Source organism: Macaca nemestrina, chromosome 7 (genome assembly GCF_043159975.1).
Source record: "Macaca nemestrina isolate mMacNem1 chromosome 7, mMacNem.hap1, whole genome shotgun sequence".
Lineage (NCBI taxonomy): Eukaryota > Metazoa > Chordata > Mammalia > Primates > Cercopithecidae > Macaca > Macaca nemestrina.
The window spans coordinates 127,930,640-127,951,683 of NC_092131.1; the positions used below are offsets into that span (position 1 = coordinate 127,930,640).

A 21,044-nucleotide genomic window follows, 5' to 3' on the forward strand; every position below is an offset into this window, starting at 1 on the left:
AGATCTAAAGGATGGGACATCTAGGCAGGTGGCCAGGGAGGTTGGGTGGAAGAAAGGATGAATCAATCCCCAAACACTAAGGAAGGCAGGACTGAGCACCACCCAGATACTGTCTATTCCCTCTCGCCTGCGGTAGCTCTTTGGAGATTTACAATCAGAGACCCCTTCTCCTGAGTCTCCTCTTCTCTAACCTGCCCTGACCAGCCCTACCATCCTTCATAGAATATATACACCAGTCGCCTCCCCTTTTCTACCTGGCTGTCCTCCTATGGACACAGCCAATGAATTGAGGTGCTAGGCATGGTTTGATCCACACAAATGACAGAAGAAAGGTTACCTCCCTTTTTCAAAGCACCGCGCTTCTATTAATGAGACCCGAGATCAATTATGTATTAAGCAGTCACAGTCCACCCTCTCCAGTCAAGCTGTCTCCTAACCTTGCCAGTTCAAACACGACTGCCTCATCCCAAATGAGGGCAGATGATTCCCTGGACCTAAGACTAGAAATATTTTTTTCAGGCTCAGTCCATTTTTGGTCTCAGCTGTTCCTTAGCATCACTACTTCCACAAAAGTGATTGGTGAGCCTGTGTGATTCCACTTATATGAGGCACCTAGAGTAGTCAGAATCACAGAGACAGAAGGTAGAATGGTGGTTGCCAGGGACTGATGGGGGGAGGGGTGATGGAGAGTCACTGTGAGATGGAATAAGATAATGCATGTGGAAGTACTTGGCCCAGTGCCTGGTGCCTGGTAGGTGCTCCATAGAGAGTGGCTGCTATCAGCTCTTAATCACAGAGTTTCAGTTTGGCATGATCAAAAGGTTCTGGAGATGGGTGGTGGTGATGGTTGCACAACAATGTGAATGTACTTAGTGCCACTGAATTATGTACTTACGAATGGTTAAGATGGTAGATTTTATGTTACGTGTATTTTGCTACAATTTTTTTTTAAGTGATTGGTGGGCCCTCTGGATCCACCCCCTCAGGAGAACCTCTCCCCAACCCAGGGCAGCCGGATTCCCACCCTCACAGCTTCTGGTTCTCCAAAGGCAACCCCTGGGCTGAATCTCAAGGAAGTAGGAGTCAGTTTCTCCAGCAGCCCCCTGTGAATACATACCTCTGAGATAACTCAGAGACCAAGGAACATCATTAGCACCCACAATACCATCACTGTCTGGAATTCAAGCCCCCCACAGGCCAGCCTCAAACCACCATCTAGCCCCAGCTTCCTTGACCCCTCCTCTGCCTCTAGTTCAAGATATCTACTTCCCTGTCACTTGAATTTTTGAAAATGTCATCTGTACTCACTCCTGTTCCTTACTGTTGGGCACATAGTCCTCGATGCCCAACAGTTTGGTTCCTGTCACCTTCTACCCGCCAAAACCAATTGCCTCTGCCATGTCACCAGTGGTCTCCTGAGTACCAAGACAAATAGACACTTTCTGTTCCTTCTCTCACAGCCACTCCCTGCTGCCTTCGACACTGATGAGTACTTGCTTCTCCCAAACTCCTCCTACTGGAGCTACATAGCTCTCCACTTTCTGGTCCTTCTCCTATCTTCCTAACCACTCCTTCTCCCTCTCACTCATGGGCTCTTTTCCGAGGTTCCAGCCAGGAACCACTGCTTTTGTTACTTCTACACAGTGTCCCTGTTCATCTCACCCCCTCTAATGATGGTTCAAAAAAACAAAGTTACTCTCAAGCCCCAGCCTCTCTCATGAGCATAGATTCATAGACTCCACTGTCTTCTGGCCAGCCTTGTAACAGCCTCCTAACTGCTCTGTCTCAGTGGCACCTCCTCAAACCCACCCACAATGCCCCAGAGGGATTTCCTGAGAAGGCAGGCAGGCCCAGGTTCCTCCTCATATCATAGCTCCCTCTGCCCCTGGATAAAATCTAAGCTCCTAACCATGGTCCCTGAGTCTCTCTGTGGTCTGCAGTCAAAATGGTATCTAAAAGGCCACAGTTGACTTAAACTCCCCTCCTCCCATTTCTGCTCCTGAGCCTGTGCTCCCACCCTCCTCCTTGCCTGGAATGCTGATCCTCACCCCCCCCACACACACACACTGACAGTCACTCCTACTCCTCCTTTGAGATTCAGCTCGGGGGTTGCCTACCTGGCAGAATCTGCCAGGCCCTGGCCTGAACTGCACCCCCCCACCCACATTTCCCTACCCCCCGTTAACATTGCTTCCAGAATTTGCCTCTGTTGTGACTCAGGAGTGCTCCCGAGCCAGTGAGCTTCCTGAAATGCTCTGGTGGCCCCGGAGCCTAGCATGGAACCTGATGCACAGAAGGTCTCTAATACATGAGTCAATGGCTGAATAGCTGAAGGAAACGATGGGTGTCCAAGACAGCCTCCAACCCCCAGCCCTGTCGACCCAGAGCTTGGCACAGAGTAGGTGCTCAGGAAAGATTGGCAGTATTCTATTTTCTGAATTAACGTGATTTCAGGCAAGGTCGGGGGTGGGTTATGTGGGGGGTAGAAGGGAGGGTCTGGATGCAGGAAATGTGACCAAAAGGGAAGCTTGGGGACAGCGCAGTAGGGGAGGGGGGCAATAGGGGTGTCTGGAGAGGTGGGAAAGGAACAAAGTACCTAGAACGCTGCCCCTCCGTGCCTCAGGTCAGCCGGCGTGAGGTCCAGTCAGTCCGCCTCCAGCCCCGCCAGCGAGACCCTTCCCCCTCGCCCGGGTAGCAAGACCCCCCAGCCCGGCTCGCGCGCTTGGCCCTCGGGGTTAGGAGGCGTGTGTGTCGCTTTAAAAGCTCCCTCCCGGCGCGGCGGGCCGGCCCCTTCCCTGACAGCGCCGAGGCGAGCGGAGCCGAGCGAGCCGGGCGGCCTTTAAGGGAGCCAGCGCCCGCCCGGGCGGCCAGTCCGGCGGGGGGCGGCGGGGCGGGCCGGGGGCGGCCGGGGCGCGGGCGGCGCGGCGCCGCGGCGCTCGGGGAGCGGGCCCAGGCCCCGGGAGCCTGGCGGGGCAGGGCAGGGCGAGGCTGCGGAGGGAGGCCCAGCCCCGACCCAGCGCCTGTTTGCCCCACCGGCGGCGACCCGGAGCCCGGGGGCTGCAGAGGCGGGGAGCCGAGAGCGAACCGGCGCGGGAGGTAGCGGAGCGGAGCGGAGGCTGCGAGCCCTGAGCGCCCCGGCCCGGCCCGGCCCGACGCGCGCCCCCTCCCCTCACTTCCCCTCGCCGCGCCTCCTCCCCTCGCCTCTTCTCGCCTCCTCTCCTCTTCTACCGGCGCTGCTCCCGCCTGCGCCCGGGCCGCCGAACCCAGCCCGGCCAGGGCCCCCGGCTTCGCGCGCTCTCGGCTGGGCCCGGCGAGGACTGGGTCCCCGCGGCTGACACCGCCCCTCCTCGGGGACCCGGTGGATTCCGGACCTTTCGGAACGTGAACTGAGCCGTTGGAGCGATCTCGCCCAGGGCCAACCGCGGGGCTGGGCTGAGCGGACCTTCGCGGCCGCTCCGGACGCCGCGGGTGCTGGGGCGCGGACGTTCTGGGTCCGGGCTAAGCGCGTCCCGGGCGCCCGGCGGTGCCAGCTCACTCCGGGCTGGGTAGGGCAGGGCAGACCCCGGCGGAGCCCGGATCCGGGCAATCTGGACTGGACAGAGCGAATCCCGGACAGTGCAGAGCCCGGGGAATGCCGGACGTGGGCTGAGGGGATCCCGGCGCCCTCCCAGCCCTCCGACTTTGGCTCACGCGCTGGGACCGGCCCGGCGTCTCCTCGGCCTCCCCGCGCCCCGGTCACCTGTGGCCTCAGAGCCCCGAATCCGCCGAACCCTCGCTCGTTCCCGACCCCGAGCCTGGAGAGGCTTGAGAAAGATTTTTACTGCCCCCTTCCCTGGAGCGCGGAGGCCCCGCCCCCCCTCACCGCCCAGATGTCTCCGGTCACAGCTCGGAGGACCTCCCTGAGGCCAGGGGCCGAAGGGTCCAGAGAGAGAAGCCCGCCCTAGGGAGCCTTGGGGGCCCCCCAACCCCGTCTTGGGGCTTGGCCCCCGACGCTGCTTGGAGGGAAGGCCGGTGCCCCCACCCTCGGTGAGTCCAGGAGTGGGGGTTCTGAGGGAAGGCGGGGCTGGGGGAGGGAGGGTCCACTGGGAACGAGGGCACCCTGAGGGCGCTAGGAGGGAGGATGGGTGACTGGAGAGGCCCTCTGGTGAACCAGCCTGGGCAGGCCTGGCTGGGGGGATGGGGGGGTGCGGGAGCTACGGCCAGGGTGCCCCGTAGCAGGCTGAGGACTTCTGCTTCTAAAGCAGGGGCTCCCTCCCTTTCCCTCTAGAGGAGGGGCTGTGCTGTAAACCATCTGCCTCCACCACCCCTCCCCACAAAGAAAAAAAAAAAATCTCCAGCGAGGAAGGGTGCAGGCTGGCGAGAGGAGGGAGGCAGCGGCATTGCCGGCTGGTGCTGCAGCCTAGGAGGGCTGACGCCAGGCTCACTCTCTCCGCAGGGGGCTGCCCTCTTCCAATCCAGCTCCCTCCCCAGAGCTGCCCATATCCGGAGCCCCTTCCACATCTGGAAGACCCTGGCCACCATCCCTCTGCAGGTGTCAGTTGCATCCAGAGACCTCTGCCTTTGCAACTGCCTAGGAGTTGTGAGGGGATCCCTGCTGCCTTCCCCCATCCCAAGGGCATCTCTTACCCTTAGTCCCTGCAGAGTCATCCCCCTGCCTCTGTGTTCAAGCTCAGGCAGAGATCAGCTCTGCATACCCACAGGCACTTCAAGACCTGGAGGCCACTCCTGGGACCCAACGCCCCTCCCCCTGCCCTCCCGTGTCCTCACCTTGACCCCCTCTGCCAGACTCTGTCTTCTTCTGGGTGTCCCACTCCCCACCCAGAGGCAGAGGAGGCGGGGTGGCAGGGGGCAGGGGCTGGTTGAGGGCCGCCCAGGGCCAGGGTGGGCTGGGGGGCCGTTAAGATGTGGAGCTCTGCCCAGCCGAGGGGGGCTCCGTGGAGGCAGACGCAGCGTGTGCCCAGCTGGGGGGAGTATGGGCAGGCCTGCGGCCACGTGGTAAACGATGAACATTCGGGGCGCCCCGGACCTCGGGCAGCCCAGTGACGACCCCAGCAGTGGTGGTGAGCGGGAGCGGATTCGACAGCGCATGAAGATGGTCATCGGGCAGCTTGAGGGCATCCTTCGCGAGCTCAAGGAGGTGGCCAAGGAGCTGAGGGAGGTAAGTGAGGGATGAGCAGCGACCAGACAGACCCTAAAGCTGGCCTTCCTGGGCTTGGCACAAAAACATACTCACAAATATGTTGGAGTGTGCAAAGCTGTGTGCAAAGCTGTGTGCACATGTGTCACTCTACTGGGGACCTTCTTTCTCCTTGCTCTCCTTTCCCCAAATCCGCTTTGCTAAAAGTCTCATACCAAGGCTGGAGGGGCCTTGGTGTTGTAGAGGTTGCTTGAGCAGCATGTCAGTGGGCCTGGAGCTCTGGATTAGCACCAAGGGCTGCCAAGATGGCCAGTAAGGACTGAATCCCCGACAGCTTCTTAGTGGAAGACACCCTTCTGGGACCCAAGCTGACCCTTGACCCCACCATCTGTCTCCCAGACTCTGACCTGGTCACAAGGGGCCCTGGGAGAGTGTGGATGGCTCTGCTGAGGTGATTCCAACTGCTTGAGGCCCAGCTCAAAGCATATCCCCAGAAATCACACAGATACTGGGAACCCTTGATCTTGGAAAAATTTAAGCCAACTATGTCCTCTTTGTCCTGGGGTAAGAATGGGTCTGGGGGTGCTGTAGTGGATAACAGAGTTCCTTGCATATTGTGGCAGGGGCAGGAATCTTCCCTAAGGGGATGCATGTCTCCATCCCACTGTTCTAAATATTTTTGCCAAGGCTGAAAAACCACTGAGAAATGCTGGGATGTGTGTGTCCCTCTCTGTCTTTCTAAGTGGAGCCGGGTTTAATTACTGCTTCTCACATCGCTGGGGTAATGAGGTACACATGTCCTCAGCCCTGCCCCCTGGGCTGCGTTCGAGTCCAAAATGCATGACCAGCGTTCTGAGCTGCTAGCCTGAATTTGCCCGCTGGGTGCCATTATACCAGCCAGGTGGGCTTTAGGCAAATTTCAACTCCTTGTAACGAGGGCCTCTGCAGGGAGAGTGATTGAGCTGGAGTTATGGGCTCAAGCTCTCCATGACTAGCTGTGCAGGAAGGTTAGGGGCTCTAGGAAGACTGAAGAGGTGGGGTGATGGTAGGTACCAACTCCAGGCTGACAAAGTGGCATTGCAGCCTGGCCTGAGAGCCAAGGAGGAGGGGCTGTTTGACAGGCACTGTGTTCAGAATGGAGTAGGGAGTGGGCATAGAGATGCCAGGACAGGAGCTGTCCAGGGTCAGCCTCATGGAGCCTGTCAGGAAATTCCATCTCAGAAGATGGGAATGACTATTGCTTTGGGCAGACTGAGGTGGTGGTGCTTCTGCCCATGGACTGGGCTGGCCATAGTCTGGGTTGCACATCTTTGGACAGTACAATTTGGAGATCAAATGCCAGATGCCCCTGTGCAACCCTTCCTCCTCTAACCTCTTGGGTCCAAGGCACTACAGTTTCCCCCCTGCCCCCATCTTATTTTAAATCAGGGCCATAGGAACTGTCCAAAGTCTCAATCTTGGCCGGGGACATGAGACCCATGCCCTGGCAGGTACCTACAAACAGCCAGGATTGACTCTAAACCTGGGAGTCAACTTTGATACAACTCCCAGCCTTTTCCCAGCTGGGCATCTTTCAGGCATCTGTGTTCCCTCTCCCCCCAGCATAGCCACCCAGAGCTCAAAGGGATCTCATAGGACAGCCATTTACTATTGAAGAAACTGAGGCCCAGAGAGCAATAGGGGCTTGTCCAAGGTCACACAGCCTACCAGTGGCAGAAGAAAGCCTAGAACTCGGGTTCCTGATGCCTTTTCTGGGGTTTCAGCAGGTGAGCAACTGGGCGATCTCTTTGCATTTTGACAGGGGCCTTCCAGAGATGATCCCTTATGCTCATCTGTGATGCAATAGCTCTAGAATTTATTTGCAGATCTTTTAGATGCCCTCTCCTTCCCTTTCACACTCACCCACTCCCATGTCTCCAATAGCAGAGCTCCAGGTTCATAGACTATGCAGCCCAGAGGCCTAAGCCAGGACAGAGAAAAATGAGTCCCCTCCCCCCACACACCCTGTAGGCCATGTGCCTCCACCCAAGACTTTGGCAGGTTGCTACGGCAACCAGAGCCTACCCCGTATGCCACTGCCTGCCCGCTGCCAATGGCACCCAGCTGGGGGAGTGGGTAAGCCTCAGAACTCTCTCATCCCCCAGGCGGGGTCTAGACACAGGGTGACAGGCAGAGGGGAGTGTGGAGGAAGGCAGGTGAAGCTCTGGGAGGCCCAAGCAGAAGAAGAGATGCCATCACTGTATTCCTGTGAGATGGGATTTGCCAGAGATGGGGTTACCAAGGGGGGTGCCACACCCTGGTTTGGAGAAAAGGGTTGGAACCTCCCTGCTCTCTGGAACCTGTGGTCTTGGCTCTCGGTTCTCCAAGGGAGTTGTAAAGTTGCATCTGCCTGGCTCTCCTCAGTCCCTTTGTGTAGCATTTTTTTTTTATCAGGGGCATGGGTAGGCTCAAGGTTGAGAGGCATTCACTTGTTCCCTTACCTCACCCCATGACCTGGGCAGCACCAGCTTAGAACCCACCAGCTGGGTTCTTGTCTCAGGCCAAGCACTTAGAAGTAGAGATGAGAATCACGTACAAGACTGTTGTGGATGGGGGGCTGCACAGATGCTTGGTGAAAGAACAAGGCCAGCGGAGTGGAAGGGCTCAGCTTTATTCCCCTCGGCCATCTTCCTCCTCTGCCTGCTACTCCCCTTCCCCAGCCCCCTGATGCCACTGATTGTGGCAGACCCTCCTCATCCTCTTGAGCATATGGCCTGAAATTCACTGAAAGATGAGCCACACCAAAGCACTTCCTCCCCAGGTCCCTCAGCCTCAGTTTGCTCATCTCTGAAATTGGGATATGGTGATTTGCACTGCACGGTGACCTTACAAGGATTTATTAGGGGCTTGGCATGCAGTGCGGGGGGTCAACACCTTCTCACACTCCTAGAGGAGTTGGAGTTCCCTCTCCCACACCTCCCTTGCCCTCACAAACCCCTGCTATAGCTCTGCCACTGGCTGCCTGGACGATGAGCAAGTTCTATCCCATTGGTGGGGAAAGTCTTTTAAAGGATCAAGTGAGGTGAGGAACGTAAAAGTGCTTTGAAAGCTAAAATTGTGCTGCAGAGGGACATGATGGTCAATCATTAATTAGCCCTTATCTCTCCCAGGCTCCCCAATACTCCAGGATGCTGGGCCAGTCCCAGCAGGCTCTCTAAGCTCCTCAAAGTTCCATAGATCTTAAGTTAGAGATGCAGAACCGCTCAGGGGCTACGAGCATGGGCTCTGCAGCTAGATGCCTGTAGTTCACATTTGAATTCCACTCTCTCCCTAGCTGTGTGAACTTGCAAAAGTTACCTTACCTCTCTGTGCTTCTGTTTTCCCATCGGTAAAAATGAGGAGACTACATTTTAGGCTTCCTCCCCTACCCCTGCCCCAGGGTGGTTGTGAGAATTAAATGAGACATATATAAAGCACTTAGCACAATGAGAGGCACAAAGCTCACTCCGTATCTGTTAGATGTTTTTAATGAATTATTCTAGCACTGGCCTGCTCCTCAGCTCCACGTACGGCCTTGTTTTCTGGAATCACATCAGTTTCTTAGCCATGACCAGGGAGGACAGGACCACATCCTGGCCCTTAGTTTCTCCTGCAGTCAGCATTCTCACTCCCTGCCAGTGGGGAAAGCGGATAGAGAGTGACAGGGATGGGGGCAGGAAGGGGGTCTCCAATAAGGTGGCCTTTGAACAGAGACGCCACAGAAGTGAGGATACAAGTCACTGGCTATCTAGGGGAAGAGCATTCTAGGCTGAGGGTGCAGCCAGTGCCAAGGTTTCAGGGAGGAAGTGTGCTTGGCATATTCAGGTTCGGTAACGAAGCCGGAGCAGCTGGAGGGCAGTGAACAAGGAGAAGAGCAGAGGAAAGGTCAAGGAGGGAGCAGGGAGTCAGATTCCATTGAGCCGTGTACAGCATGGCACGGAATTTGGATTCGTTCTCAGTGAGAATCCCACACACTCTCCAGGAATCTGCTGGTCATGTTTCTGGGTGGGAATCTGCCTCCCCACTGCTTCTCTGTTACCCACCCACCAGAAGCTCCCAAGGGCAGGGTTAAGGGCCCTCGTCCTTAGCCCCCAGGTATTAAGCTTACCTTGAGCAGGTACTTGGCCTCCTCGTCCTTGGTTTTCCCCTCCCCGAGGTGTCACTTAACATGGGGGCCCAATAGTGATCCTTGCATTAATACCACCAGTGTCGCCCACATCATCGGTGACTCTTAGGTGGGATATAACTTAAGGGCATAGTTGCCCACTTTGGCCCAAACACCTTAGGAGGATGGAGAGGTTGGCACAACCTTTCCCCACCCTGGGGTGGCAGTGGAGGATCCCCCCACCGGATTTGCCTAGGAAGCAGACATCCTGGCATTCTGTTACCTGGCCATTCCATTGTGCAGTCCCATCGGCAAGGGGCTTTGTCTGAAGGTGGCAGGGAAAGCCACAGGCCATGCAAGTGTGAGATAAATGTGGCCCAGCCAGGAAGCAGCTGGAGCAGGAGAGGCTGGGGACCACGGAGCTGTGCCAAAGTGGGTCAGCTCCATCACCCGCAGCTCAGCAAGAATTGCGCGGATTTTTTTCTTATTATTTTTGTTCACGCCTTCCTTTCCTCCCTTTTCTCTTTGCCTTCTCCTCCTCCGGACAGATTTACCGAAGCTCCCTGGCCAATTAGGCCAAATTGCAGGATGAGAGCCATGAATCATGGTCAGCTCCCTGCCCCTCCAATTCCACAGCCCCCCCAGGAAGATAATAACGTAATCACAGAATTAAAAAATAATCAGTGGTCATAAATAATGCAGAATCCCCAGTTATGTAACCAACTGCCTTGGGGAGCTGGGAGAGAGAGAAGGAGGTGGCAGCTTGTCAGGGGAGGTGAGGTAGGGCAGGTTGGAGGGTGTGGTGGGAGATCCAGGGGGTACAGGATGCTGGTTCTTGGACTACAGGTCCTCAGTCCTAGCTCTAGGGCCTTAAGGAACACAGCAAAGCTTCCACCGGAGAGGGGCTCAGCCAGGGCTGGAGAGAGGGTTGGGGTCTGGCAATATGGAATTATCTAGGACTATAGACCTCTTCCTCAGAAAAGAAGCCCCCAGCAGTTTTTTGTTTGTTTGTTTGTTTGTTTTGAGATGGAGTCTCGCTCTGTCACCCAGGCTGGAGTGCAGTAGTGGCGCCAACTCGACTCACTGCAAGCCCCGCCTCCCGGGTTCACGCCATTCTCCTGCCTCAGCCTCCCAAGTAGTTTTTATTAAGCCATCTGTCTCAACTCATCACTCATCCAATGGTTGTGTTTGCAAAAAAGTGCCGATCCCTGTGCCAAGCTGGGGATGTAGCAGTGAGCAAAGAGACCTAGTCCTGCTCCTCATGGGGTTTACTGTCTAGTGGGGAGACAGACATCAACCACATTATAACATATAGGTGCAAAATTGTAGCCGTGTTCAATATTGGGTAACATTTTAAGGAGAGGTGCAGGGTGCTTTGAGAGCCTTTCATAGGGAACCTGACCTCAACTGGGGATCAGGGAAGGCCTCCTTCTCGAAATGATGACAGAGCGAGTAGGAAAGGAGGGAGGGCGCATCAGGTGAGGCCCAGAGGCAGAAGTGAGCTCGATGGAGTGTGTAGGGGTGGTGAGGAGGCAGGCCTGGCAGGGTGGAGGCTGCTTGCTGGAGAGGAAAGGGGGTGGGTAGGGAGTTATGTTTGGGAGGCTTAGGAGTTTGGGGAGCACGGAAGGGCTAGAAGCAGAGGGGTAACGTGGTCCTGTTGGCTGATGGGAAAGTTCCCGAGTTGCAGCATGGAGCAACAGCTGGGAGGAAGTTGCTATCAGTGGGAAGACTAGATGGGTGCAGTTTTTCAGTGAGGGGTGCTAAGGCTGTGACCAGGACAGAGGTTGGGGACACCCCTGGCACGAGGCCTGCAGGTTCTGTCATAGCCCTCAGTCCTGCCTTTGCTCTCTCTCTAGGGCTCCCTCTTGGTCTCTTCAGAGCAAGTCATTCCTGGTCTTAAGGTGCAATGCCCAGGAGTCAAGACTCGCCCTCTGGTCCCAGCTCAGTTCCTTCCAGTCTCTGAGCCTCATTGTCCCCCTCAGCAAACACATTGAGACAGGTAGATTCAACAGTGCCTGCAGTCCCTTCTGGCTTGGAGGTTGCCTGATTTTGTGATTTTATGGTTCCATTTCTCTCTCCACTCTCTCTCTCCCCCTCTCTTTCCTTCTGTGTATATAATTATTTCCATGCACTCCAAGACAATCCCAAATTACATGTAGACAAAATGATTATTAAACCTCAGGGAAAAATCACAGATTTCAAGACATCCAAAGCAGAGAGAAAGACTAGGGCCTGCTCCACACCTGCTCTCACCATTGGCCCAGGAAACGAGGCACCAGGGAAGGGCAGTAGGGATTGTGGACTGACCCAGGCCCCCCATAGAGAAGCTGCGTACCCTCGGGTACCTGGCTTCCCTTTCACATCCTCACTATGTCATTCATCAAGTGGTGTGACCTGTCTCACCTAATAGATTGGGCCAGATTTGTCTGTGGGCCTCATAGCCAGTTGGCTTTTAGAACCTCTTCTGGTTTTGTTCTTTCTGGAAACAGCCCTACTTTGGGCAAAATAGGTACTGTCCATGTGCTAGGTTTTGAAAGGCCCAATGTGTCCCATTATTCTGCCATAGGCACTGGAACTTCTGCCACAGACACTGGACCCACATCAGAGGGTCATTCCTTTGGTGCAGAACTAATTCCCACTGCTCTTGGGCCTGGTGCCGGGGCATGATCACATGTTAGCCCCCAACGGTGCATTGTGGATGTTGGTAGTCTGCCTTGTTCCATATGCTGTCCAAAGTGCATTAACTCATTAAATCCTCACGACAGCCCTATCAAGTAGGTATTACTAGAATTCTCCTTTGATGATGAGACTTAGGCACAGAGACGTTGAGTAACTTGACCAAGGTCACACAGCTGGTAAGCAGTGAAGCCAGGGTTGGATCCCACGTCTGGCTCCAGAGCCTAGGTTCTTAAGTGTTTAACTATATTGACTCTGTGATGTAAAACACATTCATATCTGTTAAATTTTATTTTTCTTTTTTTTCTTTTTTCTTTTGAGACAGAGCCCCTCTCTGTCACCAGGCTGAAGTGCAGTGACACAATCTCAGCTCACTGCAATCTTCGCCTCCCGGGTTCAAGCGATTCCCCAGCCTCGGCCTTCTGAGTAGCTGGGACTACAAACGCACACCACCACGCCCGCCTAATTTTTTTTTTTTTTAGTAGAGACGGGGTTTCACCATGTTGGCCAGGATGGTCTCAATCTCCTGACCTCATGATCTGCCTGCCTCGGCCTCCCAAAGTGCAGGGATTACAGGCATGAGCCACCGCGCCCGGCCCGTATCTTAAATTTTCACCACCCTGGGTGAGGAGGGGAGTGTTACTTCCTTTTACAGGACAGGAAATCAAGCCTCAGAAAGAGATAATCATCTGCCTAAGGTCTCTCAGCCAAGAGGTGGCAGACGTGGGACTCGGGAATGCAGGCCTCCCTCTTTCTCTTTCCTCCATCCCCCCAGGTTGGAACCAGAGAGGGGTGTACTAATAAAGAAGAGGAAGGGCTTCTTGGGTTGGGGGAGTGTTCCAGCCTGAAGGCTTGGGCTCCTGCCACGTGTACCCTGGATCTTCCCTGCTGCTGGGCCTGAGGCCCAGTGGTGCTCATCCTCACTAAGCATCAGGAGACCTAGCTTCTGGGCCCAGCCTGGCCTCAGCTGACCCTGTGAGGTCACAGCCAAGTCATGCAACTCCAATTCCTAATGGCATTCTGCCCCGCCCTCAGGCAGCAAACTCCACAGCTCTGGCTTGATCAGGGGAGTCTCATTTGAGGGCATAGCTGCCCTAGAGGTGATGGGGCCTCTCCTGAGGTCATCAATGCCTTGAGTTGCTGGTCTTCACCCAGCTTAAATCTCCCGGTGCCCTAAGCTAGTGGTTTTCAAAGCATGTCTCTGGACCAGCAGCAGCAGCACCTGGAGGTATGTTAGGTAGGCACCTTCTCCAGCACCACCTCAGACCTGCAGAACCAGAAACTCTGGGAGTGAGCTGAGGGACACTCAAGTCTGAGGACCCTTACCCTAGGCCAGCGCTCCCACCAGCCCTCAGGTGGAGCTTGGGTTGAGCAAGGGCTTCTGGGAGATAGGAGTTTCTCTGAGGTTCCTTTGGTGCAGGAAGGCATCATCCTGGGAGAAGCACAAGAAGAGGTGGCCTGATTGGAGGGTAGGGCCCTATCCCCACCGCCTGCCCAAGCCCAGCAGTCACAGCAGCACTTCACGATCATGTGCACTTTTGCAGGGGGCCACAGAGGGAGATTCTCAGCTTTCCAGGGACTAGCGCCCAAGACTCCTCATCTGTAAACACAGGAGATAATGATCTCATGGGTGGAGGTGAGCACTCGAAAGTATGGTGCATCATAGGTGCTCAGAGATGGGAGATGGTGTCATTTTCTTCCCCAGTGCTTCTCAGAGCCCTTTTGCTGCCCTTCTCACTGTTATTCATGAAGCTCTCATAAGGTTGGCTGGGATTGTCATGCTCACTTGGTGGTCTGGGATTGTCATACCCACTTGGCAGTGAATGAAGTTGAGGTCCAGAGAGGTTCTGTGACCTGCCCAAAGACACACAGAACAATGTCAAAGCTAAGTCTGGAATCCAGATGTCCAGATTCCTCCAGCTCTTCTGGAGGCCTCATCCCACTCCTGTCCTGGGCAATGGTTGAGGGGGCCATCCCAAGGCATCAGCACTCAAGCAACTTCTCAGAGTCATTCCTATAAACAGAGTCCTAGAATCTCAGATGTGGAAGGAACCTTGGAAGTAAACTAGTTCACCCACCCTCTCTGCATACAGACTGAGCAACTGAGACCTAGAGAGGGAAAATGGTTGACCAGGTCTCCTTCATCCAGCCCCTGACTCCCGACCAAGTAGTCTTCCCACTGGCCCAAACCACTCTGGCCATCACTTTTGTCCTTGCTTTCCTCTCACTTTGGGGCACTCACTACCCCAACGCCTTGCCAAATACCTAGCACATCCCTGGACAGCGTCAGTCCTCAGCAAATGTTTATTGAATTAAGGACTTACTGAGTTAATTAATTAATTGCCTGCTCTGACCCCAGGTGAAGGGCACTGGAGAGGCGCTGTGGGCTGGACTCTGATCTGGATAACTCACTGTGGATCTCTTGGTCTCCGTCACTCTGACTCTTGGCATCTCTGCTTTGTTTTCATTGTTTTTCTGTTTTGTTTTTGGTTGGAATCTTCTCTCTCCCTTCTCTTGCTCTGTCCCATCCCTGTGTCTCTGACTGAATCTCCCTCTTTCTCCCACTGTCTTCCTCCCTGATTTATGTGCTGACAGTGGCCACCCAGGCAAGGGAGTATCCCAAGACAGAGCCGCCTATATAGAAGCTGAGGGCTTCACTTTATGCGAGGCAGGCCGGGGTGGAGTGATCTCCACAGCTGAGCTGCCCCCTGAGTGCATTGAACAAGCAACTCTGGGCCCAGAATAGATAGCTTCTTTATTGCTTATCAAATAATGCTTGCTTTATTCCTTCTCTCAACAAGCCAGGATTGATCTCCACTTGTCAGTGGGCAGGGAAGGGGAAGGAATGAGGAGGCTCTCGGAGACGGAGATGGGGGTGGGGTGACCCCACCGGTGCTGTACACCCGGTGTTCTTGCCCTGATGGATGGTGGAGACCCAGGGGCGACAGTCACCGGCCAGCTGCAAGGACTGGTCCAGGATGCTTTAGAAAGCCCACACAGGGTCTTCCTTGTGATCACCCACATCATTTCCTCTCTGAGGGTGTGTGGGCTGCTCAGCTCTTTGTGGAATGCGCTTGCTGGAGGCCCTCAGCCCCTCTGAAATGGCCCCCTCTCAAACTAAGGAAGATTCATCCCTGATCACCAGGGCTGCCCCCAGAGCAGCTGCTGTGTTTGGGAGACAGGGGTGAGTGAATGGATGGTGTGCAGGGCTGGAAAGCAGTTCCCTCTCCCCCAGGACACTGAAAAAGCTCTGTCCAGCCTGATCTGATTTGGGCCCTCCACAGGGCAAACCAGCCTGTGACCTCCAGGCCGGTCACCGTCCTGCAGGCTCTCCCCTGTCCGGTATGCTCACCAGCCAGGGGTTCTACAGGGACGGGACAGAGACACACACACCTGGCTGACGCAGGGACCCACCTGGCCCCTCTCATCTCCTCTCCCCTTTCCTGGTCAGGTGGTGAGCCAGATCGATAAGCTAACTTCGGACTTCGACTTTGAACTGGAGCCGGACGACTGGACCACAGCCACTGTGAGCAGCACCTCTAGCAGTGACAAGGCGGGCGTGGGCGGCCCCTTTGACCTGGGCCACCTGGACTTCATGACAGCCGATATCCTCTCAGACAGCTGGGAGTTCTGCTCCTTCCTGGACGTCTCTACCCCCTCGGACTCCGTGGACGGTCCTGAGTCGACTCGGCCAGGGGCTGGCCCTGACTACCGCCTCATGAATGGTGGCACGCCCATCCCCAATGGGCCACGAGTGGAGACCCCAGACTCCTCCAGCGAGGAGGCCTTCGGTGCTGGCCCCGCAGTGAAGAGCCAGCTGCCCCAGCGGACCCCAGGGACGCGGGAGAGGGTGCGGTTCAGTGACAAAGTGCTCTACCACGCTCTGTGCTGTGACGATGAGGAGGGGGATGGCGAGCAGGAGGCGGAGGAGGAGGAGGTGGGCTTGCCCCCAGAGCCTGCCCATACAGAGGCCCACGCAGGCCTCCACAAGCCCTCCCCAGCCCCCTACAAGTCACGGCGCTCTCCACTGACCAGCCGCCGCTCAGGCTCTACCTTGGCCCCTGAACAGACTCGAAGGGTCACGAGGAACAGCAGCACCCAGACAGTGTCAGACAAGAGCACACAGACGGTGCTGCCTTACACAGCCACTAGACAGAAAGCCAGGGGGAAAAACTAGGGGCTGGGGAGGGGGCCAGGGCGGTGGGCACATAGAGCTATAAATATATATATATATATATATTTAAACAAATGAAGTCATAATAAAATTTAAAAATGCTAAGGATCCGGCCCCACAGGCCCCAAAGCTTTCACAGAGCTCCTCTTAGACATGAAGATGCCCACTGGCCTCCTAGGTCCCAGGAGGTGTGGGCAGGACTGCCCTTCCTCCCTTCTCATTGTGGGGCTCCTGAAGGGGGTGTCTGAAAGTATGTAAATCTTATGGGAGGTCTGATCCTCCTCTTGCTAGCCCCTGAACTCTGTGGTGAAGTCTGGCTGCTGGCCAGGGCCATGTCCTAGAGAGGACTCCCCTGCAGGAGGCGGGCTCTAAAGGGAGTGGTGTCCCTTTAGGCCAGGGTTCACAGTCAGGGTGGTTTGAAGACTGCAGGACTCAGGGCCTGGGGGTGGCATCACTCTGGCCAGGCCCTGCATCACTTGCACCCGCCATCTTTCTACTCCAAGGCAGACTTACTCTGCGATACATATCTCTGCCTCACCCTCTTCTATCTTAGGGTTGCCTGGGATATAGGGGCATGGCAAGCTGCTCCCATGGCACAGTCCTCCGTGCTGGGATGCTGGGCATCCACAGAGCCTGGAGGATCGCCTGGGCTGGGCAGGGGTTTGATTGGAGGGTCTGGACCATCCTCAATCCTTTCAGCTTTGATTTTCAGCCTGGTCCTGAGACCAAGAGCAAAACCTCAGGGCAAAGCCTCAGCCAGCCCTGGCGTGGCCCTAAGCAGACCTGAGATCTGTGCGAGGAAGTAGGCAGCCACTTCCGTGGGGCTACAAATTAGAGCCATAGACAGGCTCCTGGCCACCTTCACCAGGTGGGCAGCCTCGGAAAGGAGCCCAGTGGCCCCCACTCTGTCCCCACATCTCCACACACAGCCCCTGAGCCCACCTCAGCAGGTCCTGAACAAAGACGAGGTGACAGCCTAGAGGCACCAGGGCTTCATCTGAAGCATGGTCCGCACAGGGACAGCAGCTGAATATCCTTGGGATAATAATCACAATTATATTGCTCACATTTATTGAGCAGGTCTCTATGCTACTTCTATGCCCAATACTTTTTATAGCATCATCTCATTTAATCACCACAATAACCTGACAAGACAGGAACTATTATTAACCCCATTTTTCTTTTTCTTTCTTTTTTTTTTTTCCTTTTTTTATTTGAGATGGAGTCTCGCTCTGTCACCCAGGCTGGAATACAGTGGGGCGATCTTGGCTCACTGCAACCTCCACCTCCCAGGTTCAAGCAATTCTATCACTTCAGCCTCCAGAGTAACTGGGACCACAGGCGTGTGTCACCACGCCTGTCTAATTTTTGTATTTTTAGTAGAGATGGGTTTCACCATGTTGGCCAGGCTGGTCTCGAACTCCTGACCTCAAGTGATCCATCAGCCTCAGCCTCCCGAAGTCCTGGGATTACAGGCGTGAGCCACCATGCCCCTGCCTGTCCCCGTTTTACAAATGAGATGACAGATTCAAAGTAGTTCGGTACCTGCCCCAAAGCCACAAAGCCTGTGCTACTCTGCCCCCAAGACTTAGTGGTTTCCAGGCTGTTCCTGGCTCAGCTAGCTAGCTGTGTGACCTTGGGCAAGTCCATTTGCCTCTCTGAGCCTATCTACCTCCCCTATATAATGGGTCTGGTAGTCTTCACCTACCTCACCAGCTGCTGTGGGGCTCCAACAAGATGGTGACTGTGAAAGCACTTGACAAACTGAAGGCACTGGACATGCCTTGTGGTCAGTGTGGCCTCAACCCAGATGTCCAGTGATTTCCAGGGCACAGGGGCTTTGAGTGGGGCCAAAGAAAACACCCTCATCCAACTGGGAGCCACCCCTGGGTCACAAACACTCCATTGCTTGGTCCCTCGCAGTAGCTCAAGGTCAGAAGATGACTGCCCCTTGCTCGGCGTGGGGAGGTGGGGCTGGCAGCACAGCAAGGACATCATTGTCCTCCCTGTTGCACATTTCAATTGAGGCAGGTTTACAGCCCCTCAGCGTCTATCCGGAGGGGGCCTGAGCAGCAGGCCTGGCAGCGTCCACTGCTCCTGCCTGAGGAGGTGCTATCCAGCCCTGGCCGTGGACATACAGTGAGATTGTACAGGCAAGTCTGGAGCAGTTGCAGGGGATATGATCTGGACAAGACTGAGCAGACCTAGGGAGCTCTACAGTGTAGGGCTTGTTCCTCAAGCTCATGGTGAGATCAGAGCCCTAAAGAGTTAGCCAGGGTGCAGCCACCAGTGTGGAAATCCAGGGATGGCGCAGGCCATGGCCAGCTCTTCCCAACTCAGGTCTGAGAACCAGGGGTCTGAGCCCCTCTATCAGCCCCAGGAAACCCTCAGGCATTTGATGCTGATCAGCGATAGGGCTCTGGTTCAGAGGATGAAGGCCAGGGGCTCCTCTGGGGAGAGGGGCCAACTGCATTCTGCCCCACCCTGAGAGTGAGGAGGGGGCAGTCTCCAGGAACGGGCCCACCTGGTGCTGAGGATGGACATAACAGTTCTCCCTCTGAGGCTTGCATTTCATCTCTCATGGCAAGATCACTTTCAGGCTTACAGTTTCTCATCTTTGCAACAGTCAGGGAAAAGAAACCTACAAAATAGCTCCCATTTCACAGAGGAAGAAAATGAGAGCCAGAGCTAGGGATCTCTGATATAGCCATGGGATCCCCCACCCCACGCTGGCTCTATATGACTCTGTGGTCGTGGCTAATGTCCATCAGTTGCCCACTGCTCCCCTCCCTGGCTGTTTGCCCCAAAATGGGGCAGTGGTGGGAGTATGTCCTGGAGGAGGGGGAAGTGGGATACAGGTAGTACTTGGCTGACTTCACAATTTTGCCACACTCAGTCTGGGCCTCCTGACAGTGGCGTGGGATCCCTATGGCTTCCCTGTTTTTTTTTTTTTTTTAGATGGAGTCTCGCTCTATTACCCAGGCTGGAGTGCAGTGGTGCAATTTCCGCTTACTGCAACTTCTGCCTCCCGAGTGAGTCTCCTGTCTCAGCCTCCTGAGTAGCTTGGACTACAGGCATGCACCACCACTCCCAGCTATTAATTTTTGTATTTTTAGTAGAGATGGGGTTTCACCATGTTGGTTAGGATGGTCTTGATCTCTTGACCTCATGATCTGCCCACCTCAGCCTCCCAAAGTGCTGGGATTACAGGTATGAGCCACCACACCCGGCCAAATTTTTTTTTTTTTTTTTTTTTTTTTTTTTTTTTTTTTTTTTTTTTTTTTGAGATGGAGTCTTGCTCCGTCTCCCAGGCTGGAGTGCAATGGTGCGATCTCACCTCACCGCAACCTCCGCCTCCTGGGTTCAAGTGATTCTCCTACCTCAGCCTCCTGAGTAGCTGGGATTACAGGCACCCGCCATTATCCCCAGGTAATTTTTGTATTTTCGTAGAGATGGGGTTTCACCATGTTGGCCAGCCTCGTCTTGAACTCCTTACCTCAGGTCATCCACCTGCCTTGGCCTACCAAATTGCTGGGATTACAGGCATGAGCCACTGTGCCTGGCCTTGTATTTTTTTAGTAGAGACATAGTTTCATCATGTTTGCCAGGCTGGTCTCAAGCTCCCATCCTCAGGTGATCCTCCCGACTCAGCCTCCTAAAGTGCTGGGATTACAGGCGTGAGCCACTGCACCCGGCCCCGGTGGCTTCTTCCGACTTGAAACACAAAATGTGGCCAGCTAGGGATAGAGAGAATTCTGACTTTCAACATTGCTGAGCCTGGCATGGGCTGCTTCTGGGTAGTGAGCTCCCTATCCTTAGGGTAGACACAGCCATCCCTTGGGTCCTTCCTCCAGACCTTCCAAGTACAGCCCTTTGCTGCTCTTCCCTGCCTCCAAACCTTTGCCAGTTTCTGGGTTTCTTTATCCAGGATGTTCCATCAGATCTCTCTGCTTCCGGAAAGTCCTGTTCCACTGACCATCTACTGTGTGCACAGGCTGTGCTGAGTGGTGCTTTGGAGGGGTGTGAGGGAGCTGGAACCTGGTGATGGAGAGGAGTCATAGCATGATGAATAACTCAAGTCCACTGGGCACGTGCTAGGCACTGGGCATTGTTTTAAGTGTATGTCTTATCTCATTTATTCCTCACAGCACGTATGAGATAAGCAATGTTACTTATGTCTAAGTAGCTTCCAGATGACGAAATCGAGGCTCTGGGAAGTGAAGCAACTTGCCTAAGGAAACACACAGGATGGGCTATGGAACCAGGATTCGACCCCAAACGCAGTGACTTAGCACTCAAACATCTACTGCAGTTAAAATGCCTGGAGTGGGTGGCCTGGTCACTGGAGGTGAGGGTGGGGGCTGGGTAGTCTGAGAGCCAGGCAGGCCTTCGGGGTGAGGGGAGTGTTGGGGTGAGGAAACATGTGAACATGCCTCAGTCTTTGGAGAACTTGGTTACTGTTAACCTGAATGTCACCACCCCTGACTCAAAGACTGGCACCAAATGGATTATGGGTTCAATAAATGTTTGTTGAATGAATAAATGAGCCCCATTTGTAGAGGGGTATCCACTGTGCATTCATTCAATCAGCTTTTATTGCAGACCTCCTGTGTGCCAGGTCTCATGGTGCTTGCACACACAGATACACACAACTCCCCTGTGAGGGTCTGGTCTGGTGTGTCTTGGGGCTGGGGAAAGTCAAAACTGAAAGGTGTGGCGTTTCGGCACTAAGGGAGCCATAGCTCTGCTGGGTCTAGCCTGGGATGCCAGAGAAAGGAACCAGAAGTGGGAGACATGTCAGCTTGGTGAGGCGACCACTCTGGGAGATGTCCTGGGAAGGGTGGGGGTCCCCAAGCTGACACTCCATTAACAGGGTGGGCACATTGCCATGTCCTTGGTGTCTAAGAATGAGGAGGCATCACTGTCTGTATTTT

The 21,044-nt window shown here is 54.9% G+C and overlaps 1 protein-coding gene across 3 annotated transcripts; it reads left to right on the plus strand.

The window, feature by feature from the left end:
* The first annotated feature begins 3,219 nt into the window (after positions 1-3,219).
* Positions 3,220-20,653, plus strand: INSYN1 (inhibitory synaptic factor 1). Of its 3 annotated transcripts, none has more exons than XM_011711063.3 (3): positions 3,220-4,026; positions 4,436-5,158; positions 15,388-20,653. In XM_011711063.3, the coding sequence occupies exons 2-3, from the start codon at positions 5,003-5,005 to the stop codon at positions 16,111-16,113; spliced, it is 882 nt and encodes a 293-aa protein (XP_011709365.1). In that variant the 5' UTR covers positions 3,220-4,026; positions 4,436-5,002; the 3' UTR covers positions 16,114-20,653. The 3 variants fall into 3 exon arrangements, with proteins under 3 accessions (XP_011709365.1, XP_070957161.1, XP_070957160.1); XM_071101060.1 differs by lacking the exons at positions 3,220-4,026; positions 4,436-5,158 and adding an exon at positions 10,877-11,259 and having other exon boundaries at positions 15,388-15,462; positions 15,554-20,653; XM_071101059.1 differs by lacking the exons at positions 3,220-4,026; positions 4,436-5,158 and adding an exon at positions 10,877-11,259.
* The last annotated feature ends 391 nt before the right edge of the window (positions 20,654-21,044 follow it).

Bases quoted from the DNA above. Each gene is read 5' to 3' on its own strand.
- INSYN1 (XM_011711063.3), top strand. From the start codon at position 5,003: ATGAACATTCGGGGCGCCCCGGACCTCGGGCAGCCCAGTGACGACCCC. The intron at 5,159-15,387 runs GTAAGTGAGGGA...TTTCCTGGTCAG, and splicing joins TGGCCAAGGAGCTGAGGGAG to GTGGTGAGCCAGATCGATAA.